This window comes from Lampetra fluviatilis, chromosome 2 (assembly GCF_964198595.1).
Source record: "Lampetra fluviatilis chromosome 2, kcLamFluv1.1, whole genome shotgun sequence".
Taxonomy (NCBI): domain Eukaryota; kingdom Metazoa; phylum Chordata; class Hyperoartia; order Petromyzontiformes; family Petromyzontidae; genus Lampetra; species Lampetra fluviatilis.
In genome coordinates this window covers 8,718,786-8,741,593 of record NC_136276.1, presented here as the reverse complement: position 1 = coordinate 8,741,593, position 22,808 = coordinate 8,718,786, and the positions used below count along the sequence as shown (strand labels likewise).

Sequence of the window (22,808 nt, the reverse complement as noted above, 5' to 3'; positions counted from 1 at the left end):
ATATTGCTGCAATTCATGAGCATTAATTACAGGACTCAGTCAAAGTTCACCGAAGAAGAAGTTTCAGCGATGGGCATTCCCTTTAAAATATAAACTTATTTCCGATTTGGACAAAGTGATTTCCTGTGCAAACGAGGACTGCCGGAAATTCCACATCGCTACGGCAGGAGCGAGTGTTCCAACATGACAAAACCGAAGTTGACAACCACAACGCGGTCGAGATTTTATCGACCCCCAGAAGGAATGATGGTCCGAGTGAGCGCCCCAACTATGAAACGAACTCTCATCCTTCCGATGTGCGAGCCCGCTCCCCTCTACCTGCCGAGCCAGGAAAAACGATCCATCCCCTCTGCAACGTTTAACCATTTCTACTAGAAGCAACCCGACCATTTGCTCGGAGTAAAACCTCTGATCTGGCGGCGGCACGGCAGGCTGGGTTCTCCATGGGCCACCCTCCTCCCGAAAGCATTGGGCCGTGTTCAGTAGCAGGAGGATGCAGGGGGGGGGGGGATTAGAAACATCGCAAGCGGTTGCATCAGCAGCCCCGGTCGTGCATCGGCTACAGACGCCCTCCAGCGGCGGCTCAGCCTCAACATGCAAAGGGAACGATTTTGTACGGAGACATCTTGATTTGTAAGCTTTCGTGACTGCAAGAAATTCATATTCTTTTGGGTCTTTCGGTAAAGTCACCTAGATAGGTTCAAAGAAAACCTATCTATCGTGACTTTACCGAAAGAGCCGAAGAGTAAGATTGTATGGAGCTCATTCATGCACCGGGGGGGTGGAGAGGGCTCAAAGAATTTGCGGTGTGCGTTCATTCACTTGGGGTAAAAGGGGTTTAATAAAAGGCGTTCATGCGTTCACACTTGGCTCACGTAAGCGCCGTTCACGCGTTTCCTCACCCGTTGATGCATTCGCATTGAAATCTGCGCACGAGGATACAACGGTGCGTTCATGCGCGTTCGATGTTCATGCGTCCGCTGACAATGGTCTCGCAGCGTGCGCGCTCTCACGATGGCCATGCAACCGCGTGCAATGCCAAAGAAACCACCACAAACACTCACAAGCAGTCGAAGTGGAGGCGTTTGTGCCTGGTGCACCAGCGTGGACGAATTCACCCCGAAAATGAAAATGTTCCCCAACATAAAATTCAACAGGAGAAACAGTGGGATCATCAGCATCATCATCAGCAGCAGCAGTAGTAGTAGTAGCAGACATATCGTCAGCATCATCATAATCATCGGCGAGGTCTCAATACGCACCTTACCCAAAACCATGTCATCCTAATGCGCTCATTATACCCATCGTCTTCCACACAGCAGTGGATAGAGCAAAGGCAGACCTGGCGACATTTAACGCGTGGATCAGCAGAAACCACCAACCCTCTCCCCCCCTACCCGGGACACACGATCCCCCACTTAAAAGCGCTCATAGGCAATGCATTAATGAATGACTCGTGAAATATGTGCGTAAAATAACCACCACACACACACATGTCGCAGTAGTAGCAGTAATGGGCAAACACGCGCGCAGTGCAGAGCGGTGAATGAACACGTGGCTGCCACATGGCAACAGCCGGGCAGAGCGTGCAGTGCAAGCAAGACGAATCCGCGTGTCTCTCACGGAGAACGGATACCCTAGAAGGGGGTGGTGATGAATCCAGGTGCAGATGGTGTCTTGAATACGCAACTCAACAGCCCTTTTTGTGTGGTCAATCCACCGCTGAATAGCGGCATTTTTCGCACGCCGTGCGGGTAGTGAGAAGCGTGCTCGACTGCAGCAAATGGATGTTTTTAGATTTTTATTGTATTTTATTCCCATTATTTATTTATTTACAATCTTTTCATTTCTTATTTCTTTAGTGTAAAAATATTATTTATTTATTTTGCCTACATGACTTACCGAAAAAACCTAAGAGTACAAATGGATGTTGTTTAAAAGAGCCATCGTTGCGGTCAACATCAATGCCCTCTGCCGACCAAACGTGGCTCTCCGCAAATTGTGTAGACACATTTGATCGTTAAACTGCGTTGCAAGTTACAGACATCGTAACCTTACGAAAGAAAGACAGAGAGAGTCAAGGTTGACCGAGAGGAGTTGTGCACGCAACCGGGGCAATGGAACAATTGCTGGCTCGGGACGAGAGGCCCCCCGTGTGTCCGGATAGGGGGCAGTCAGTCGGGCAAACGTCAACAGATTGTAAGTGCAACAAACATTGCAGATGTCGATACAGAGAAGCCCCCGTTTTGGCCAAGAACCAGAGATGAAGTCGAGGCAGTGAGAAACGAGCCGAGCTGTCGAGATGAGTTACGTGGCAATGAATCCGGGTGGAGCAGCTTGCGAGAAGCCACAGGCAGCCGTGGTGGGGGGTGTAGGGGGTGGTGGTGGTGGTGCCGGATTGAACTCGCCTTGATGCACTCCACGAGCTCTGCGGGGCTCATGCCGAGCCGCTCGTCCACGTGGAGGCCGCCACCCCGCAGGATGCGCGCACAGCTCGGGTCCACGGGCTCGCTGATGAGCACCGAGCGCACGGCGAGAGCCATGGGCTGGGTGGGCAGGGTGGTGGTGGGTTACACTCAGACATGCACAGCGGACAATGCTACAACGTGCATAGCTAACACACAGAGATACACACATGCACACACAGAGAACTCAACGGAACATTAGAATACTGTATCTTCACGGACGGAGACTTACATATGCACGAGACTCGCTCACGCCTGAAGACACGCAGACATGCAAAGGACACGCACGACGCACACATACAAAGACACCAACACACACATACAAAGACACCAACACACACAGGCACTTCCACGTGCAGAGGCATGCACAACATAGGCACGCACGGACGCACACACGCAGCCAGCGACGGACACGCACATAACGCGTAAGCACACAGCAATCATCTTCCACGAACACAAATCTGGAATTTAAAAACCCGGATCACTACCATCCAGTACACGCACACGTGTGTTCGCTAGTTACCGGAGATCTGCGAGCAGGCGTCGGTTACTTAGGAAGACGAAGGTGCGTCACACACGCACGCACACAACTGCGTAGTGTACGTGATATGAAATCGCAAACACGCGGACGCGCGGAAGGGTGCAAGTCAGTCGGACGCGGCAATGGCACAGCGAGATTAGGTGAGCGAGAGACAAAGAAAGAGGTCGATAGATAGATAGATGGACAAACGAGGGATCGTTTGGGAGAGAGGTGGAGAGAGAGAGAGCGTTGCAGATGGCAGAGCGAGCAAGCGGAGCAAGATGGGACGCGTTCTTGCGAAGCCGGCTTTTGTGCAACGGACGTGGGGGGGGGGCAGGGGAGGAGGAGGAGCGGAGAGAGGTCCCAGCTCACGCCACGCCTCTTGGTGTGTGCCAATCATCTTAGCCAGAGCCACACATAATGACGCACCAATGTGCAGAATTATGTGTGTATGATTCGAGAGTGTGATCGTTTAGGTACGGTACTATATTTGTAGAGCATCTGTGGTTTGGAGTATTTGGCTCATGTCCATTGGCACACGATTTGAAGCCGATTTGTGGCCGGTTCGCTTCTGAAAAGGAGCTACATAATAGAGCTCGGTGGGTCTTAAAGTTTATTATTGCACAGTATTTGTATTTAGTACTATGTACGTTGCGTGCAAATAATCATATCCTATTGAGAGAAGATGTGGATTCGTAATTATCCATTTGACCGAGAGAAACAGAATAGCACTGGTAAAAATATATGTTTCAGATGGGAGCTATATTTAAATGTTTTATTATTGATGACAACAAGACTTAAAATACTGCTGTGTTACATATGCAGGTCTGTTCTCGTATATGAATGTGAAAGCTGGACAATTATAAAGGCCCTACAAAGGAAATTAGAAACAACAGAAATGTGTTTTAAGAATGTCAAACATTTCATGGGCAGGCATGATGAGTAGCATAAATTACGAATATCAGCAGGTACACATTAAGAAAAAGAATATTAGAGAGAGGCAAGCTTCATATCTTGTACATTTATTGACAAGAGACTGAATATAAAGTTTGGACTGGGAGATTACAGATGCAAGAATGCCAGCGAAGAAGGCGAATTCAGTACATCGGGCAATTTTAACAATTGAATTGCAACTGGGAGTATCTAATGCACAACAACATCATTGAGTAATATCATGGGCAGAGTGAAATAGAAGGCCATAATCGCCGACGTCTTTGAGAGAAGGACACGGCACATCGTGAGAATTTGACAACACACGACTCATTCATGAGACGGTACAATATTCAGCTTCCTCTACTCATATTCCTTTCGCAGCATTATTATTTTTAGACGAAATTTATTATCCATTAGATCGTACGGTTGTCGCGTCCCTTGGCATTTACGAATTCAACAATAGCCATGCTAATTAACAACAAGTAGACAGTGGCTAACGTTCGCTACGAGTCCTGTCCATGAGTTAATTGGGCAGGTGGAGAGAGGGCATTGGGGGGACAATGGCACAAAGACGATTTGCATTGCCAGTGTCAAAGGTCAGAGAGCGTCTCTCTCCCCCCCCACCCCTTCAAGCGAGCTCATCTCTTCATTTGTGAGTGGAAATTCTACATTTCACATTTGGGAGAAGCCGAGTCAAGACAACGCACTAACTCGTGCCACATGACAGCTCGTAGTTGTACGTAGTCGTGCAGGAATTGGGTGAATTCCATAGGGCTTTAGGGGCATGGTTACTCCTGCGAGTGAATTAAGTAATGTGCAACGTTTCAAAAGGAATTTAAGTTATATTTTTTTACGGCCATAATAGTCAATGTTACGGTACAATGGAGTGCCCTATTTTAAGTTTTGGACATCGGCGGATTCCTCCAGTTTTCATTTTCAGATGATAATATTTTCCGGTGGCTCTTTTTCGCTGCAGAATACGGCAATGCACTTGCAGCAACACGAATCGAGTATAACCGATACTCGTTGCGTTCGCCGTGATCCTGAGAATCGATCATTTAAATCAATTGCCTTTCTCGTACTGTACATACTGATCATACAGCACGCATACACAGCACCACTAGTCCAGCACTGGCAATGCGGTTAAGTATTGACAGTCATTAATACGAGTTATTATCGTCATCGAGATCATTACTGCGGAATTAACAATGTGCAATATATGACTGGACAGTATTAATTTGTGAATGCAATCTTATAGCGAGAGTAATAGTGGGTAATGGTTGCGTCTATTTATGAAATAAGAACCCCCCCCCCCACCGCTTCAAGCAACATGGACCAGGCTAAGAAAGTGACGTCACCAAAACGTGTTCGTCTCCACGTGTTACCAGTTTGAAGGGTTTTTATATTTGTTATTACTTAAGTCCAGAGTTGTTTCTTTTATATTTGGCATTAACTTACATTTACGAACAATTAGGGATTATCAGATGGTTATTAAAAATGAGATTCAGTATTGGACAAAAGGTAGCTCTAATCACTACAGCAGTGTTAATGCACTTTGCAATGAAACAAATGGCATTGTCCATCACACCGATACTTTAAATAACATTCAAAGCTAAATTCTAAATCTCCCCTGCTGAAACAAGCAGTGGAGCGTGGCTCATCTCATTTGGCGGCCGTGAGCCGGTGGTGGAATGTCCACATTCTCATGACAAGGTCCAGTCTGTCCATATGAAACCCAATGCTAAAGTGGCACAAAGTGGTACTACTTTTTTCTTGAATCCGGATCCATCACAAAAATGCCTTATGCTCAAATAATTGATTCATAAAGCAGTGGATTGACCATTGCAGGGCTCTGCTTTACCCAACAATGCATTGATGATGGATATCGATTCATCCAGCGGTGGTTTGAGCAGGGCTCTTGCTTTACCCAACAATCGATTGACCCATGAATCAGCTTCTCCCCTCGCGCTCCCGCCACCAGCAGTGGATAGACCATGGCTGGCGATGAAGGGGGGAGGGGATGTTGTTATGGGGCCGTCCATAAATGACGTCACCCGATTTTGGACGATTTTTGACTCCCCCCCCCTCGTCACACGGCGTCACAAAAAGTCAGACCCCCCCCTCAAATATGACGTCACAAAGCTCTGCCCCCCCCAAAAAAAAACATTTCTATTTTAAAAATAAAACATAATTCAGATCGCTTTAAACTATTGTCATTGTAGTGCGTATTTAATGTGGCGCTGCCCTCTGATGTTATTGGAGTGTTGTTATAATAATTAGTGTTGTTGTAACAATTATATATTTTTTTATTTAAAGCTTTCGTGACTGCAGGGATTCATATTATTGGTTATTTCGGTGAAGTCACGTAGAAGGGAAATAATAAAATAATAATAAAAATGTTGCTTTTTATTTGTATTACTTTATTATTTCCCTTCTACGTGACTTTACCGAAAAAAACAATAAGATAATTCCATATTTATTTAAAGTTGCGCATTTTGAAGTGACGTCACATTTCTCACCACCCCCCCCTCGTCATAAAAATCTGACCCCGCCCCCCCCAGGTGCGTGACGTCATATATGGCCGGCCCCAATGATCTCTCGCTCTGCCGTCGCCGTGGTGAACGTTGCCTAGCGACCACGCGCAAACATCGCTCCCCCATCAACAACAACCACCAACCACCACCAACCACATCGATCTTACACTCGTCGTTGTTGTTGTCGTTGTTGTTGTTTTTTCTACTCCTCGTTGTTGTTGTTGCTGTAACAAAGCCGACGACATCTGCTCGGTGCTTGGTAATTCGTGTATTTATTAGGCTCGCGTTTGAAGTTTAAAGCCGTCGGCGCAGCCATCGATGTCGATGTCACGTGGAGGAGGAATGAAGGGAGCTCTGGTCTCAACAAGTAAGTAAGGAAGGATGTTTATACCACCGGCGTTACAGTCAACATCGTCGTGCTTTAAACAGACGTCTAGAATTATCGTGCTTAAATAAACGCTCATCGTCATCGTCGCCTTTAAACGTTGGTGAACCAGTGGTCGTGGCCGATTTAAAATAATTCGATTGGCGATAATCATGAAAACTAAAAAATTAACCCGTAAAAACAAAGTTGTTCTCTATAAATCCTTTATATGCGTGGCATCGGGGCGGCTAGAGTCCTCTCGTCCTCTGGCTTGAGATGGCTGCCACCTGGGTCAGATGATTGTCTGGCAGCATTAAACAATTGGTAATTAAATATTGAAACAAATTTCCCTAAACAGTGTAAAATTTAAGAATTTTTTTTTCACGAAAATGCATTGTCACGCACAACGAGTATGTGTGCAAAATGTCAGCTCGATTGGATCACGGGAAGTGGGTTAAAAAACGACCGAAAGATTTGCACGGTCCTAAGCAAGCAAGCGAACTTAATACAAAGGATTTAAAAATAGTTTCCAACTCGACTCGAATGTTACAAATCGCGTTGGTGCATTGAGTTGCAGGGTTTTGGTAGTACATGTTTGTTTGTCGTTTATTGTGAAAACTCCGTCAGTTCCTATGATGACTGTTTCATTGCTTTATTTTGGTGATTTCGAAAAGTTTACTGGTTTGGCCACGTTTGTTTGTTCTAGTACGGAGTAAGACTGATGGCCTTAATCTAAGTTGTCTTGTGGTTGTTGTTGTTTGACTTGCATCCCACTGGGATTTTTGCACACAGCGTTGGTGTGCGGTGTTTTTTCTGCAATATTTTGCTGTCTTTTCTTGGATTTTCTGTTTGCACTTAGTCACATATTCACTTTTAGATGTTTTCTTGTTCATGTTTTTGTTTTTTGTTTGTTGCGGTTGCACCCGATTCAAGAGCCGAATGGCTCACAGGGCTATACCCAGAGGTGGGACAAAGTCATTGTTATGCAAGTCCAAGTCGAGTCGCAAGTCATCAAATTCATGACTCGAGTCTGACTCGAGTCCAAGTCACATGACTCGAGTCCACATCTCATAGGTGGGACAAAGTCATTGTTATGCAAGTCCAAGTCGAGTCGCAAGTCATCAAATTCATGACTCGAGTCTGACTCGAGTCCAAGTCACGTGAATCGAGTCCACACCTCTGGCTATACCTAATAATTGAACTTGAAGGCGCAGCATTGCGAAATGTTGTCTCGCTCACTGCCACACCAGCTGGCAGAAGGGGGCCTTTACTACGGAGGGCATTTGGCTCAACTATTCCACTCTTGACATGAGACGTCTTGGAAAAGAGGTGGACGTACCCACAATTTACACCAACCTTCATCAACACGACTTGACCCAGCGTGGTGAAGTATGGTCAAACAAGACTGACGAGCGAGAGAGCATGGGGAGAGCTTCATTATGCAGCAGTAGCTTAAAGCAATCGGCTTGCACGCTGTTTCACATCGTATCATCAGAAACTGAGTGTTCGTGGTTGAGATGTGTTATTACATTTCGGTGAGATTGCAATACTGTGAGGAGTTATATAGCTTCTAAGTAGACTAAATACGACCACATCTTAAGATGCTCTACATGAACAGAGATACTGTACGGTATTTATTGTATAGAGAAAGGCAAGTCAGTCAAAGGCAGAGAAAAACAACGTAAATCTCGATAGCACAGATGGTTGTGGGAAGTGAGTTCCAGACTATGGGGGCGGCAGACGAGAATGAGCATAACCGTGTGTGATATAATTCGTGACATTGTCAAGATAATAGGTTTATGATAACACCACTTGGGTTAGTGCTATGATTGTCAACCTGAACTACATCAGGTCATGAACACCATATCTGCTGACTAGATAGGAGCTGTCCACAACGACATCCACCCTGCACCCAGTGGCCCGGTGCGGTTGTATGTTGAACTTTTTTCGCACCGTACGTAGCCAACCGTGCTAATCGGAGGTTGGCATGGGCCCTGGTGCAAGTCTGGCCCGTCAGCCTGGGTTCACACCACCTGCACACTCGATCGCTACACCACTGCGTGTGCCCCTCTAATCCCAACTCTCTGTTACCCTTGTGCCCTTACCCCCCACCCACACCCACCTCCACCTTGCGGTGTGCAGGAGCACCGGACCACGGCTCCCTGTCTCTCCCGCCTCCGGGTCGCAGCCTGCCGACCCTCGGTCACGACCTCAACCAGGTGATCGTGCTGCCCCGGGCGGAGTGGGAGCGCATCGAGGGCAGCCTGAAGAGACGCGAGATCCAGGAGGAGATGGAACGCGCTGCCCGGGAAGAGAGGGCAGCCATGCTCGCTCGCTCGAAAGAGATAACCCAAAAGTGGACCAACACTCTGGAGGTGAGAGACTCTCCGGCAGGGGTTGGGGAACGCTCCGGCTCACGGGCCAAGCGCGGCCCATGACCTCGTTTGATGTGGCCCGCGGCCGCGTGAGGACTTGCCATTTTGAAGCAGCCCCCGCAAATGGTATTTTATCAAGCGACTTCACTGCACTAATCGGACACTAAAGGGGAATATTTCTGATATGGTAACAATGTGTTTCCAAATTTTTATTTAAAGCTTTCGTGACTGCAGGGATTCATATTCTTGGTTCTTTCGGTAAAGTCACGTAGAAGGTAAATAATAAAATAATATAATATTGTTTTATATTATTTTATTATTTCCCTTCTACGTGACTTTACCGAAAGAACCAAGAATATAATGTGTTTCCAATATTGGCACACTCAATAACTTCTGTCACTGCAAGGGCCTCTTCCAGTGACAGAAGTGAGTGAGCTGTGTGTGTGTGTGTTCATGTGTGGGTGCCCACCAAAGGTTCGTCGCCCTTGCTTTCTGGGTTTGTAAATTGCGTGGCATGGATCGAAAAGCAAGCCCAGGAAGTTGGCAGAATGTGGGATCGGGTGAACCGTGCCAGCACCCCTCTGGCATGACCTTGTTTCAAAGGGAAGCTAGAAAAAAACGAATGGGAGTACAACACGGTCAATGTTAAACAAAACTTTAAGCGCGAGAGAGAGAATGAATAACGATATGATCTCCTTTTATCTACCATGCACTCTGTTCTCGTTCTCACCTTCGATGTATGCAAGGAAATTATTTGACGCCCATTGATTAATTGATTGAGAACAGTTTTTTTTACAACCGCTCTTTGTGTTTAGTTTGTTGTCCTTCCCCCAAACCTCCAATTAGCACGGTTGGCTACGTACAGCGCAAAATAAGATTGGGAATTCATCTTCAGCCGTCTTCAGGTGAAGACGGCTGCTTGCATTGTAGCCGAAACGTCGTGAGAATTATTTCATTTTATTATGTTTTATTTTTATTATTTTATTACTTCCCTTCTACGTGACTTTACCGAAAGAACCAAGAAGATGAATCCATGCAGTCACGAAAGCTTTAAATCGAAATTTAAGATTGGGAATTGATTATTCCATTTTTACTTATAAGTTGTGTTTTATTTATAAAATTAGCACCACAGTAGTGATATGTTATCTTCCTTGCCTGACATGCAGGAGATCGGCGGTTCGATCCCGACCCCGACGCCTGTATATTTGGAATTTTCATGTTCTCCCTGTGGTCACGTGGATTTTTTTCTCCAGATCCCCCGGTTTTTCCCTCCACATTTAGAAACATGCATTGAGATTATTTCGATTATTTTGGTGCTATAAATATCCAATGATGGGCCATTTTGTTGAGCTATCGTTTGTGGTCAGGTCGCTTATAAAAAATAAGTTAATCCCTCAGTGGGCTTTGCTTGGTAGGATGGGGATGGTTTAGTTGTAGTTGTACGTGTTTGGGTGATTTGTTTTTCTATCTTGTACTTTGTACTTCTATTATGTTTTTGTATTGTTTGTGCCGCTACTGGACATATATGAAAATGAGCTCTATAGCTCATTGGATTCCTCCAGTATAAATATTTTTATTCTGAACATACATTACATGCAATTGCCCACATCTTTGCACTGAATGTTTTTTACTTGACTTTTAGAGTTAGCGGGTGGGGTGGGGTGCTTTAACCTTCATGGGGCAGCGCTCAGCCCTCTCCAGCCCCCTTGATGGTCCAGGATGGCCGGGCCGGGCCGGGCCAGGCTGGTGTGGGGACACGGGCGCTCTGTTGCCCTGTGCTGTTCTCGCTCGCCGTGGAAATTAGACGTCATCAGAGATGCCAAGTTCAGCCTTGAAGCATTGGTTTCCAATTACAGACACAACTTTTGCGTTCACATTACTGCCCAGGACTCTCGCTTCGTGAATAATAGGAGGCTGTTACTCATTTTAGGAAACAGTTGAAGGTGTAGACTTTAAAGTTACAAAATGCACGTACGCTTGTGTACACGTTAAGGCTGTAACTGGCAATATCTGGACACAACACTGTATGTAAATAACATTACAGTACATCGTTTGTACATAATTTGCAAGTACTAAATATACAACGTACAGTACTGTACATGAAAAAATGTGAATCATGAATGTGTGCATAATGGGAGTTTTCCTGGAGCATTTTGCTGGAATAAGTGCTGTTTGTTTCGATTGAATGTGTAAAATTCATGACATGAATGCATATTTACAATTTTAAATATTCTTATGCAAATCAAGAATTCAAAGGATATTTTATATTTGTGTAAGTGGAGTAATTTCTCCTACATACAATTGGAAACAGTGATAGGAGCACATATTAATCTAGGAGATGTAAGACATCTGCTCCTCCATTTCTGTGACAGGGAAGGGCAAGGCAATGAATTGCCCTCGTGGGCCCCATAACTAATCAACAAGGACCCCCATGACTAGTCAGCCTGCCTAACTTCAAAAACATTTCCACATGCCTCAGTCGTGTTGGTCCTGCGAGGTCGCTAGGAGATGGCAGTTCAGCAGTGGTTTCATGGATCTATGTGGAGCATTTGAGTGTTCCCCACGGGTATATGTGGCGAGTTTTTTCTGGCTTCCGCCCACACGAAGCCAACACTCATTAACAGCCTCGAGACTCAATGGGGAAATCGTGAGCATTGTTATTCTTAAAAAAGTTATTTTTTAAGTTCAAAAGGTTTGTGTGTTAAGGTGTGGGTACACCTATCTCTTCGAAGACACGTGGCCAGTATGGAAGAGTAGGCCAAATACCCCCGAGATAGTCTCTGCATAGCTCCGCGTAGTGGAGGCCCTTCCACCAGCAGTAGCACGAGCAAGGAATTCCTGGGCTGCAACTTTACCTTGCCACTCCAGGGCTCTTGTTCAGGTGTCTTGTCCGTGCGGTGGCGCCCGCTTGCCGTGGGGATACAGGCTCAGCGGGACCAGAAGCTGGCGGCGTTCACGCTGCGCAAGGAGCAAGAGGAGGAAGCGCGGAAGCGCCTGGACGTGGAGGAAGCGAAGTTCCAGGCGGAGCAGCGGCGCAAGGCGCTGGAGAGGGCGCGCACGCTGCAGTACCACCAGACGGAGCGAGTCCGCGGCCTACATGCACGTTGCTCACGCACGCGCACATGCACGTTGCTCACGCACACACATGCACGCACATGCACGTTCCTCACGCACGCGCACATGCACGTTGCTCACGCACGCACATGCACACGCACATGCACGTTGCTCACGCACGCACATGCACGTTGCTCACGCACGCACATGCACACGCACATGCATGTTGCTCACGCACACACATGCACGTTGCTCACGCACGCACATGCACACGCACATGCACGTTGCTCACGCACGCGCATGCACACGCACATGCACGTTGCTCACGCACGCGCATGCACGCGCACATGCACGCAATAGCCACGCACGTGAAACAGCTGACTTCGAGTTTGGATGCATTTGACTTACTGACAAAGGGTATAAATAGAGCTGACTGCCTGACTGATGTTAATTCTAACTGTGTTCATCTTCTTGGTTCTTTCGATAAAGTCACGTAGAAGGGAAATAATAAAAATAACACATAATCAAATAATTCTCACGACGTTTCGGCCACAACGCAAGCAGCCATCCTCAGGTGAATACCAGGTCTGTTTTATTTTTATTATTTTATTATTTCCCTTCTACGTGACTTTACCGAAAGAACCAAGAAGATGAATCCCTGCAGTCACGAAAGCTTTAAATCGAAATCTAACTGTGTTCCTGATTAGAGCAGCTATAACCACAATGATCATTTCACATCTCGGTTATGAACCTGTGTGGACTATATATATTTGGATATATATGAAGAAATCATTAAACACTGTATTGGAAGAATGCACATTTTAAAATACTTTCAGCTTGAAAATACATGCATATCTTCAAATTCATTGGCCACACTTGCATAGTGCTCGTGTGCCTCCGTGGCCAAACCTGACCTTTATTTTAAAATCATCCGTCTCATGAAGCCTCGAGATCTATGGTCTGACGTCTATGCTGTGCTATTGCAGGCCTTGTATACCTGAGCGGATAAGATAGACGTTATAAGAGCTTATCTAAATGTGTTCCAGCAAAGGTGAGGCTTCAAAAAAAAGCCACCTTATTATTTATTTATTACATCTCGTGTTCTGATTGTGTCACATTGTACCCACCTTTAGTGCTAGATTTAGCCTAAATCCTTTGCAACCCTTATCATAGTTATCAGCAGAGGGAGGCAATGCTCCTGAGTTTCTTGGGGCCACGTGAACCCACATGTGCATATGTTTCAGCTGGAGTCAGTGACCTAGTGGACCTTGGTTTTATGAGTTGCAATGTTCTGACCAGCCTTTGAGTCTCGAGATGCAGTTGTACATTCTAGCTGGTCGTGATGTTCGACTACAATGGGCACCAATCTGTATATAATAAGAAACTTTGTCAGTCATTCCGTCAAATAACTTACCTGAGTGGTTTTCATCGTAAGGGTCCAATGTGCAAAACATTCATCTTCTTGGTTCTTTCGGTAAAGTCGCGTAGAAGGGAAATAATAAAATAATAAAAATAATAAAACATAATACAATAATATATTATTTAATTGTGTATTATTTTATTATTTCCCTTCTACGTGACTTTACCGAAAGAACCAAGAAGATGAATCCCTGCAGTCACGAAAGCTTTAAATCGAAGTGCAAAACATTTTTTGTCATGCCAATTTTACGGGTTGAGGTGGTGGCAACACTAATTATTATTTGTATCTTATGACTTTTTAAAAGTTCTAAACTCTTCTAATTTCTGTAAAATGAGAGTTAGGAATAGTTTTATAATCTGGGAAACGTTTAGGGGAGAAATGGAGTATTTGGAGGGGAACTTTGAACTCTAAAGTTTCACGGTCAATTCCCGGTACTCTCAGAAGAAGTGAAACACTCATTAATAGTATTGGCCAAACATCCCCATGTAGGACCCTCCGAAAAATTATTATTGCAGCTTTTCTCGGTAAATAACTGACGTAAATGCATGAACATATTCATGCAAATTCATTTAGACTCAAAACTAGCCATTCCCCATTTGTGTCCACTAATTTGTAAAGACACATTTGAGCTGTAGTCTAACTTTTATTTTTTTGCTAAACTGGGCACTGGGGTGGAACCGACACACATTATAAATGAGAGAATATCGTGTGAGTGTGAGGAGAATGCGTGCACTTCAACCGCGACGAGATAGCAGCGTCATTGATAGGGAGAGTACACTTTATCAGAACCCTTGTCAGTGATTTTGGGTTGAACAGTTTTGAGGCTCATTTAGGTTGTGACAGATTTAGAAATGTTTGTCAATTTCACCTTCTTAGAGTGAACACACCATCATTAACCTAATCTTACAGGCACTCACCCACTCTCACACAAAGACAAAGATTCCACTATAGCTGTACGGACTGTTGGAACTAATGCTTTTAGCAAGGCCCTATAAGGGCCGGGATGGCACGTAAGTAGAAGATGTGGTCAGCACCATGCCCAGCTGCCTTTTTTCTCCCCAATGCTGTTTACAACCCAAAATTAGGTACTCATTTGAAGCTTATTCGATCTAGCAGATGCCTGGGACAGCTTCAGATATTCACCACTGATGTTGAGCGTGAGCAGGAATGAAATTCAGGTCACCAGCAAATGTGCACGCCTTACCCGGATTCGTACAACGTCGCACACATCCGCGTGACCTCGCACACGCGAACACGGGAGCTGTAACGGCGTGTGCCTGCGCGCGCGCGTGCCCACAGAGCGCCCTGCAGCTCACGGAGACGCTGAAGGAGCGAGAGGCGCAGCTGGAGCTGAAGGGTCGGGTGGAGTCGGCGCGTCGCTCCCGGGAGCGCGACTGGGTGCAGGCGTCGAGCCACGAGCGCGAGGAGGCGCAGCGCGAGGAGGAGCGCTGCGCCGCCGAGAGGGCCGAGGTGGCGGCGCGCATCGCGGAGGCTCAGAAGCAGCAGTGAGGACTTGCACAGACCCCCGGTGTCTCGGCCGAGGGACCGAGCCCACCAATCTCTCATCGACACAGGATGAGAGCCACGTGATGAGCCACTTCGTTGAGCGACCATTTGTGGTGGCCAGGTCGCTTCTGAAAAAGAGCTATACGGCTCAGTGGGCCTTACCTGGAAACATTTTAAGTTTAGTTTCCAGTTGAGTTTAGACAGACTGAGCGCCCCACTCATCTGCCGAGGGACCGAGCTCCTCCCGCCACTCACTCTCGCGCCGATGGCTTGAGCTCTCCCATTCTGTCCACCCCGCAGGGTGGAGGAGCAGCGACGCGAGGTGGAGCGAGCCCTGATGGAGGCGCGAGAGGAGACGCGCGAGATGGAGCGACTCGCTCGCACTCACATGTGGGAGCAGCGCGTCGTGCGCGAGTTACGCGAGCGCGACAAGAAGGACATCATGAAGGCGCACAGGGTACGGAGGCCACGGGGTTGACACGGGGACAAACGGTGAACCGGGGACACAGGGAGACGCATGAAAACTGGGACATAAGAAGACCGTGAGTGGCTGAGAAGCGTGCATATCTGTTAGGTGTTAGATGTATGTGTTAAGTCACCGATACCGTAATGCCTTGCCATCCTTCTGCAGGAACACATGGCAGTTAAAGAGAGCCTGAGAGCGAAGGAGCAAGAGCGCCAGGCGGAGGAGGACAAGCGGATTCGCGTTCACTCTGCGGCCAAGCACAAGATCAACCTGCTGAAGCGACAAAAGGAGGAAGAGATACTGCGGTAACATTGGCCACAGCCACCATCGCCGCCATCACCGAGACAATCACCACTGCCGCCATGCTCGACACTATGTCACTGAAGATATTGCACAATCCTGTCCCACCACCCCGACCCAACCCCCTCCCGTGTGGCAGGGAGCAGCTGGCGCAGCGGGAGCGCGCTACCGAGCTGCTGGCGGCACACATTCAGCAACGCGTGAACGACGAGGACGAGCGGGTGGCACGCGCCGTGGCCGAGCAGGACGCGCATTGCGAGCAGGAGCAGCGCAAGAAGGACGAGAGGGCGCAGGCGGCACGGCTCTCCATCGCCCAGCACCGGCAGCAGACGGTACGAGCACCACCATCATCTTGGCACCGGCACCAACGCGGTAGGTAACCGATAGCACGTGGATTTGGCACCACCACAGTACTGGCACAGTGAGACCGGCACCACCATGATGCCGGCTGCACATGGTACCAATAGCACCGCCAAGGAACTGGCACCGCACGATAGCAATAGCACGTAATACTGGCACCACCACATGGTAATGGCACCGTCATGGTGCCACCACGTGGTACTATTTGACGGCGGTACCTACTGGCACAACCACGATACTGGCACGAAATATTATTTTGTCCTCGTAGTACTGGCATCGTACAGGACCGACGCCACGTGGTACTGGCGCCACATGGGACTGCTGCCGAACTGCACGAGTACCACACGGCGCCATGCGGTATCATCAGCACACAGTGCCGGCACGTGGTATTGGCATCCTCTGCTGCCATTTGGTACAGTCCATCCACCTGCCAACTGGAGACTGTGACACAACTGTGACCCAGAGGTCAGTGTCGGCATAAAAATGTCTCCCCAATCAAATGAGCGTCAGGTGCCGCTTATTCCCATTGGTGGCTCTCAGCCAGCGGTGGAAGTCCCACATTCCCGTGGTGGGGGAAGAGTCACCATAGATTTCAACCCTGTGGAGATGATGGGACTGAATCGACCCTTGCATTGCAGTTGATGATTTGAGCGCTCTATCCACATCACCACATGGTCAGACAGACGGCTCATCCAGAAACCAATTAGATTGGAAAGCAAAGCGTATTTCTACGTTGGTACACACCTTTGATGGAACACCAGGCTCCCAATAGTGAGCTTGTGAGGTCAAATATTAGCCAGGGTCAACTTGGCCCCATCACGAATGACGTACGAGGAGGAAGATAACACACCAATGCGCCTTGATATTCACCCTGCGTCTTCCCTCTCGTTTCTTCAACTTCACTTCTTTTCTTCGCAACCGATTCTTCTTTCCCTCCTTTTTTGCCCTCGCTTCTTTGCCCCTGCCGGCAGATGAAGGAGAAGGCGGCTGAGCAGCGCGCCGAGCGGCAGCGTGCGCTGGAAGAGCTGCGCGCCCGCACGGAGGCCGACCTCCTGTTTGCCGAGAGCCAGCGGCTCAAGGAGCAGCACCTGGCGGAGGAGTCGCGCCAGCTCAAAGACGTGCACGTGGAGCAAATGGTGGGCGCCACACCCACCGACTGGCTCGCTGCCCGCGGACGCACCCACCGCTCGCAGACACACCGCTGCTCACCATTCGCGGACTCACTCCTCGCCCATAAACTCGCTGCCCGCCCGCAGACCCGGCGCCGTGCGGCGGAGGAGGCGGCGCGGCGCGAGAGCCGGTCCCGCGAGCGGCGCGACGCCGAGCTTGCTGCCGAGGAGGAGCGACGCTTCCAGGAGTACGCGCTGCGCGTCATCGACGCGGCGCGCACCGGCGGCCGCAACCCCCTGCCGCTGGTCCGAGCGGCCGCCGCGGGGGGACAGGGCCCCCCGCTGCCCGGGCGCGGCGCCATTCGTGCCGACGCGCAGGAGGTGAAGGAGCTGTACAGCAGCGGAGACGTGGCACAGGACAAGAAGAGGCTGGGCTTCGTGTGGTAGGGGTTGGGGAGGTGGACGATGTCCACAATGTCCACTCTGAGCCCGCTCATTCGGTGTCGGGAGTGAGACGATCGCTCGTTAAGACGCGTCATGGCACTGGGATCGCACGGGTTGGGTTCAGTGGCCGTTAATACAAAATTCATCAAGTGAACGTTCCTTTTCGCGTTATGCTCCTTTTACGAGCCAACGGGAAAATTCACACTTGAGGTGTTTTATGGAATCTGGGTTTGAATTCAGCCGGACCACCCATGATTTCACGAGATTTTTCGCGTGTGCCGAGTTGATGGTCTCAGCCCATTCGCTGATTAATACAGTCAAATCAAATTAGAATCGGCGCCATTTGGTCAAATTCAATTCTCGGGGATAAAAATGTATGAAGGCAAAATGAATATCTGAATATCGAGTGGCAAACCATGATTCACAGAGCATGAAGCGGTCTCACTGAGAGTCCAGAGAAATAGTCAGAGGTCGACGTGTGGTCTTCCAGGTACGTTCGTTGAAGTGATGTGATGCAGCGCTTCGGAGCTCAGCAAAAATACTTGTTCACCTAATGACCACATTACTCCCAACAGCACTAACGGAACATAACTGATGATAGATCAAATAAAAAGTCTAATTGGGATATTATTTGTCTGCGAATGTGATTTTCACCGAGATGTTGTTGCAGGACACTTGCAAACTGTATTTAATGTCAGTTTGCTGGAGAATTCATAGACAAATTGGTTATCTCGGTGGGCTTATTTTAAAATGAAGTGTAGAGGCGAGCCATCACGGCTCACAAAGCATCTCATTGTGTTCACGGTTTAGGCACGCGTCGTCGCACTGTACAGTGTGGGGTGGTGACACACGGCCTGTCTGGCTCTCACAGCAAGATACAAGAGTTAAAAACCCTCAAATGGTTAAAACCCAATCCTGATGGGAGTGCATGAACCAAACAAATCAAATATTTTATCCTTTAATGGTCGTGTGCAAAGTCTGCTTGTCTAATAAACACATCAATAACAATGCAAGTCTTGTGATATCAGATGAACGCATTGTTTTAATATGCATAAATATGGCTTAATTGCTCTTCAAACCAAGTTAAATAATCGCCTTGTGAATGTTCCATACGGAGATGCCACCCACGTGCCAAATACGGTATTGTGGTGTGGTAAAGTATGACCGTGGACAAACTTTTGTAGTTAAGCAACCGGCTGATGTCAGGTTCATCCATGTGTGGATTAAAAGGCTGCATTAAGAAATATATATTTACCCAGTGCTTACTGTGTATATCAAATGGATCTGAACAGCTGATTCCACGTAAAGACTGTTATTCGGTACTTATGTAATGAGAGAGCGCCATCCAGGGGGCACCATGATGTCATCGGCATCCAATCCGAAGGGGGGATATGATCGGGCCAAAGAGGATGGGCGGGGTTGCTGAGAGAAGTTCGGAAACCCTCGAGAAGGTTCCCCGAGGGGGTGTGGCTGGAGGCGGGGCTTAGCTCCGCCGAGTAGGATAAAAGGGGGATCAGGGGCAAGGCTCGAGGTCGGAAGCCTGGGGTTCCGCACCGCGTCGCTGCTCATCTCGCCACGGGCCACGTGGCGGATCCTTCTTGGAGCTCACTTCCAGCGCGCCGTCAGCCGGCGGCGAGGCCGGGAGAGCGGAGTGAGCCTCGTGGGAGCTCGGAGAGAGAGGAGGGATGACGCCTCGTCCACGGGGTTGGAAGAAGGAAACCACCGGAGAGGGAAAAGCGAAGCCGTGCGCTGTACCATGTAAAATAAAGCACCAAACAAGAATCGTCGTATTAGTCCTTTATTACACTTAGACAACTGTGACCTATTCACTGACTGATGTAAATTATATTTCAGAGGGATTAGAGAGCTGACATCTGGCACAACTGCAGTCGAGTCTATACAGAGCTTAAAACAAAAAAACATGTTCTCATTTGGATTATGAAAAATTATGGCTTGGGAGATAAATTGGTTTCACTCAGGACAGGTTCAAACTCAAGTTATATACAAAAAAATAACATACAACTCCAGTGAACCGTGTAATGGCAACTATAGTGTATGCACACTCCAGGAATATTAATTAAATCGACATTCTAATGCTCAAACAAGCAATGATAATCTCTGTTGTCGATCCCGAGCCATAAGAGAATGATTCTCATTCTTATGACGGGACACAGTATCTCCAAATAACTTTGAGGGTGGCCTGGGTTGGTCATTGCTGGGGTTTTTTACTTTATTAAGAAAAGGAGCGCCGAGGTGGCCCAGGAAACAGAGCTGGCTCCGTTAAGATTCTGGTTTGGATTGGAGTTAAAGCTACCCGTAACTAAAATCGGTTAAGTGTGGCCAGTTACTGTTAGTGCAGTCGCTGATTTCACAAAAAAACTGGAATTTGGTTCGTCACTTTATTTGGCCAAGTTCCAGTTGTAAGACTTTCATGTTTTGACATGCGACATTTGTGGTATATTAAAGGCGAACCCCCTGCTGTGGATAGAGGCACATTGAAGTGACTTGAGAATTAAGTCTGTGAAGTCATTTTCCTATGCTGTTCTTAAACACGGCTAAAACTGCCAGTTACAGGGTTCGGAATGGACATTTCTTTAATCGTATGATACGAATAAGGGCAATTGAAATTCATTTGGGCCTACTTTTTTTAAGGAAATGGACCACTGACACTCCGACTGAATTGCATTTTGCCTTTGTGATTGTGCAATGTGTGCAAGTGATGATAGCAGCACCACAGAGAAAAAGTTTCACAAACCAACACCATTATTGTTCATATTTATTTACAGCAGCCGAAAAGGTTCATGTTCTGTGTAGATTTTTTGTTCAAACAATTTACAAAGGGCAGTGTTGAACGTTCTTACTCGCAGTGTCACCAAAGGCATCAACGTCAGCGTGCATCACACCCACAGCACACAGCTAGCCTCTATTTAACTTTCCAAGTGATAAAAATATACTCTCCAGAAACCAAATGTATGTTTCCGTTTGTGTGAAACAAAGCACGAGTACGTTTACAAATATCAGAAGATTCAGCTAGAAAAGTACCTCCTATCATCCCACCGTAAGGAGATGGTGTTGGATGCTTAGTAATAATTAATATTTACCCAGTAAAGTCTTCACCCAGTCAAAAATTACTTTTTAGGAAGCCTGCTAGGAAAGTCGAACTCTTTCACGGAGTATGAAAAAGCCAGACATTGAAGAAACCAGAGGAGCTGGAGAAATGCCAAGCATATGCAGGGATAACACTCAAAAGAGGAAAACGAGGTTTCTGCGGAGGGTGTTGGTGAATTTACAACAAAGTACAGTACACACCCAACATAATTAACACATACTGGAAACTATTCTCAAAATTAAAAGACTCAAGTTGTTCTGGGCCCAATAGGCCAGCTATTCCGTAACATACAGTACATACGTGTATGTACATACAATATATTGTGTGCTAGATGCAATAAATTCAGTTGTGTTATTAGTGTGAATACAAATTAGTTTTTTGTCAAGTAACAGATTACAAGAATAATTATATCACCGTAATGTACTGTGTGCCTATATTCACCACACTTCAGTCCACGGCTACTACTCCCCATCTTAATGACATTAAACTATATTAGCTGTCAGACAAGACTTGGCATGACCGCTGCAAACATTTTTGAACCTATTCTTGCCTCGCCTATATTGGCATTTGACAATGTTGATCTATACTTAATTTGGAGCTTTCGTGACTGCAGGAATTACTCTTTGGTTCTTTCGGTAAAGTCACGTATAAAGAGAAAATAATGAATTAAATACTTGCATACGACGTTTCGATTGCAACACAAGCAATCGTCATCAGGTATAAATGAAATAGAAACACAAATCTAGTATACTTAGAAATGTAATACAACAGAGTTGTATACTCGATTTGTTTCGATTTCATTTATACCTGATGATGATTGCTTGTGCTGCAATCGAAACGTCGTATGCTAGTATTTAATTTATTATTTTCTCTTTATACATGACTTTACCAAAAGAACCAAAGATTAATGTTGATCTACATTGATATTTTACAATGTTGGCCAACATCACCTGCAAAGGAAACAAGATTCTACACTGGTCTCCCCTTTTTTTTGCTCACCGAGTCTAGCAATACATTCAAAACATCAGCAGCCTCATAAACTAGCCGTAAAATGACGGCGCATGATGCAGCGTTCCACGGTTGGCATTGAGACTGGATCGAAACAAATCAAGTCACGTGCATGATTAACGCTTGCACAGGCATCGAATCGGGCAGGGAAAGTGACCTTGTCTGCAGCATTGAAGCGGTGTTGACGTTTAGAACTTGAGGCTTTTATGAAACGCATGAACAAGGTGGAGAAGCAAACCCCGTGAGTTTTTTCCCCGTGAGTTTTTTCCCCGTGATAATTGTTACTTTGTGACAAAGTAATGAACTTGGCTGCTATAAAATTACAATTCTTGAAACATTTCCTCGAGTTGTAAAATCACTTTGTTGCTTCTCTCCCTTTACACACCACCACCACCAATCATTTGCAGTGCCTTGAATTTTACAAGATGTTAATATTGTTTCAGCATTTATTTAAAAAAAAAACATCAAGACACTTTCCCTTTACCTCTGAAAGGAGAGCTTTGAGGTGTGATCCAACCGATAAGTTTGCTCATCACAGCAGCGTCATCACTGCATGGATTCCATTGCGCCGTGAGTCGTTGGTTCGAGTGCGCGACTCCAGCGCGCAGGATAATGCATTCCACCCATCGTGTTGTGTGGCTGTCCGCAGGGTATCGCGAGCAAGTGGTTGTCTAAGGTGTGGCGTAATTGTGCCCAGAGTGTTGTGTGAATGTCCGCAAGGAGTGGTGCGACTGCATAGGGCACGGCGCAAGATCGTCACACCCAGGGTGCAGTGCTCAGTCTCTCGCGATGTACGTTACTTGTGGCGGACACCTGCTTGTTGTGCATCTAACCCAGTGGC

At 47.0% G+C, this 22,808-nt stretch overlaps 2 protein-coding genes across 2 annotated transcripts in view; one reads left to right on the top strand and one right to left on the bottom strand.

Annotated features, from left to right (window-relative positions):
- Positions 1-3,305, bottom strand: part of PHGDH (phosphoglycerate dehydrogenase) — a 16,958-nt gene extending 13,653 nt beyond the window's left edge. The window contains exons 1-2 of the mRNA XM_078868045.1: positions 2,989-3,305; positions 2,409-2,546 (exon numbers count right to left, since the gene is read on the bottom strand). Of these exons, the coding sequence (XP_078724171.1) occupies positions 2,409-2,543 (135 nt within the window). The 5' untranslated portion in view covers positions 2,544-2,546; positions 2,989-3,305. The remainder of the gene's footprint in view (positions 1-2,408; positions 2,547-2,988) is intronic.
- Positions 3,306-6,552: 3,247 nt separating this feature from the next.
- On the top strand, positions 6,553-18,858 carry CFAP210 (cilia and flagella associated protein 210). The gene is made up of 9 exons (XM_078868057.1): positions 6,553-6,819; positions 8,959-9,191; positions 12,117-12,290; positions 14,965-15,170; positions 15,472-15,628; positions 15,803-15,942; positions 16,077-16,269; positions 17,269-17,433; positions 17,554-18,858. The coding sequence occupies exons 1-9, from the start codon at positions 6,771-6,773 to the stop codon at positions 17,851-17,853; spliced, it is 1,617 nt and encodes a 538-aa protein (XP_078724183.1). The 5' UTR covers positions 6,553-6,770; the 3' UTR covers positions 17,854-18,858.
- Positions 18,859-22,808: the final 3,950 nt, after the last annotated feature.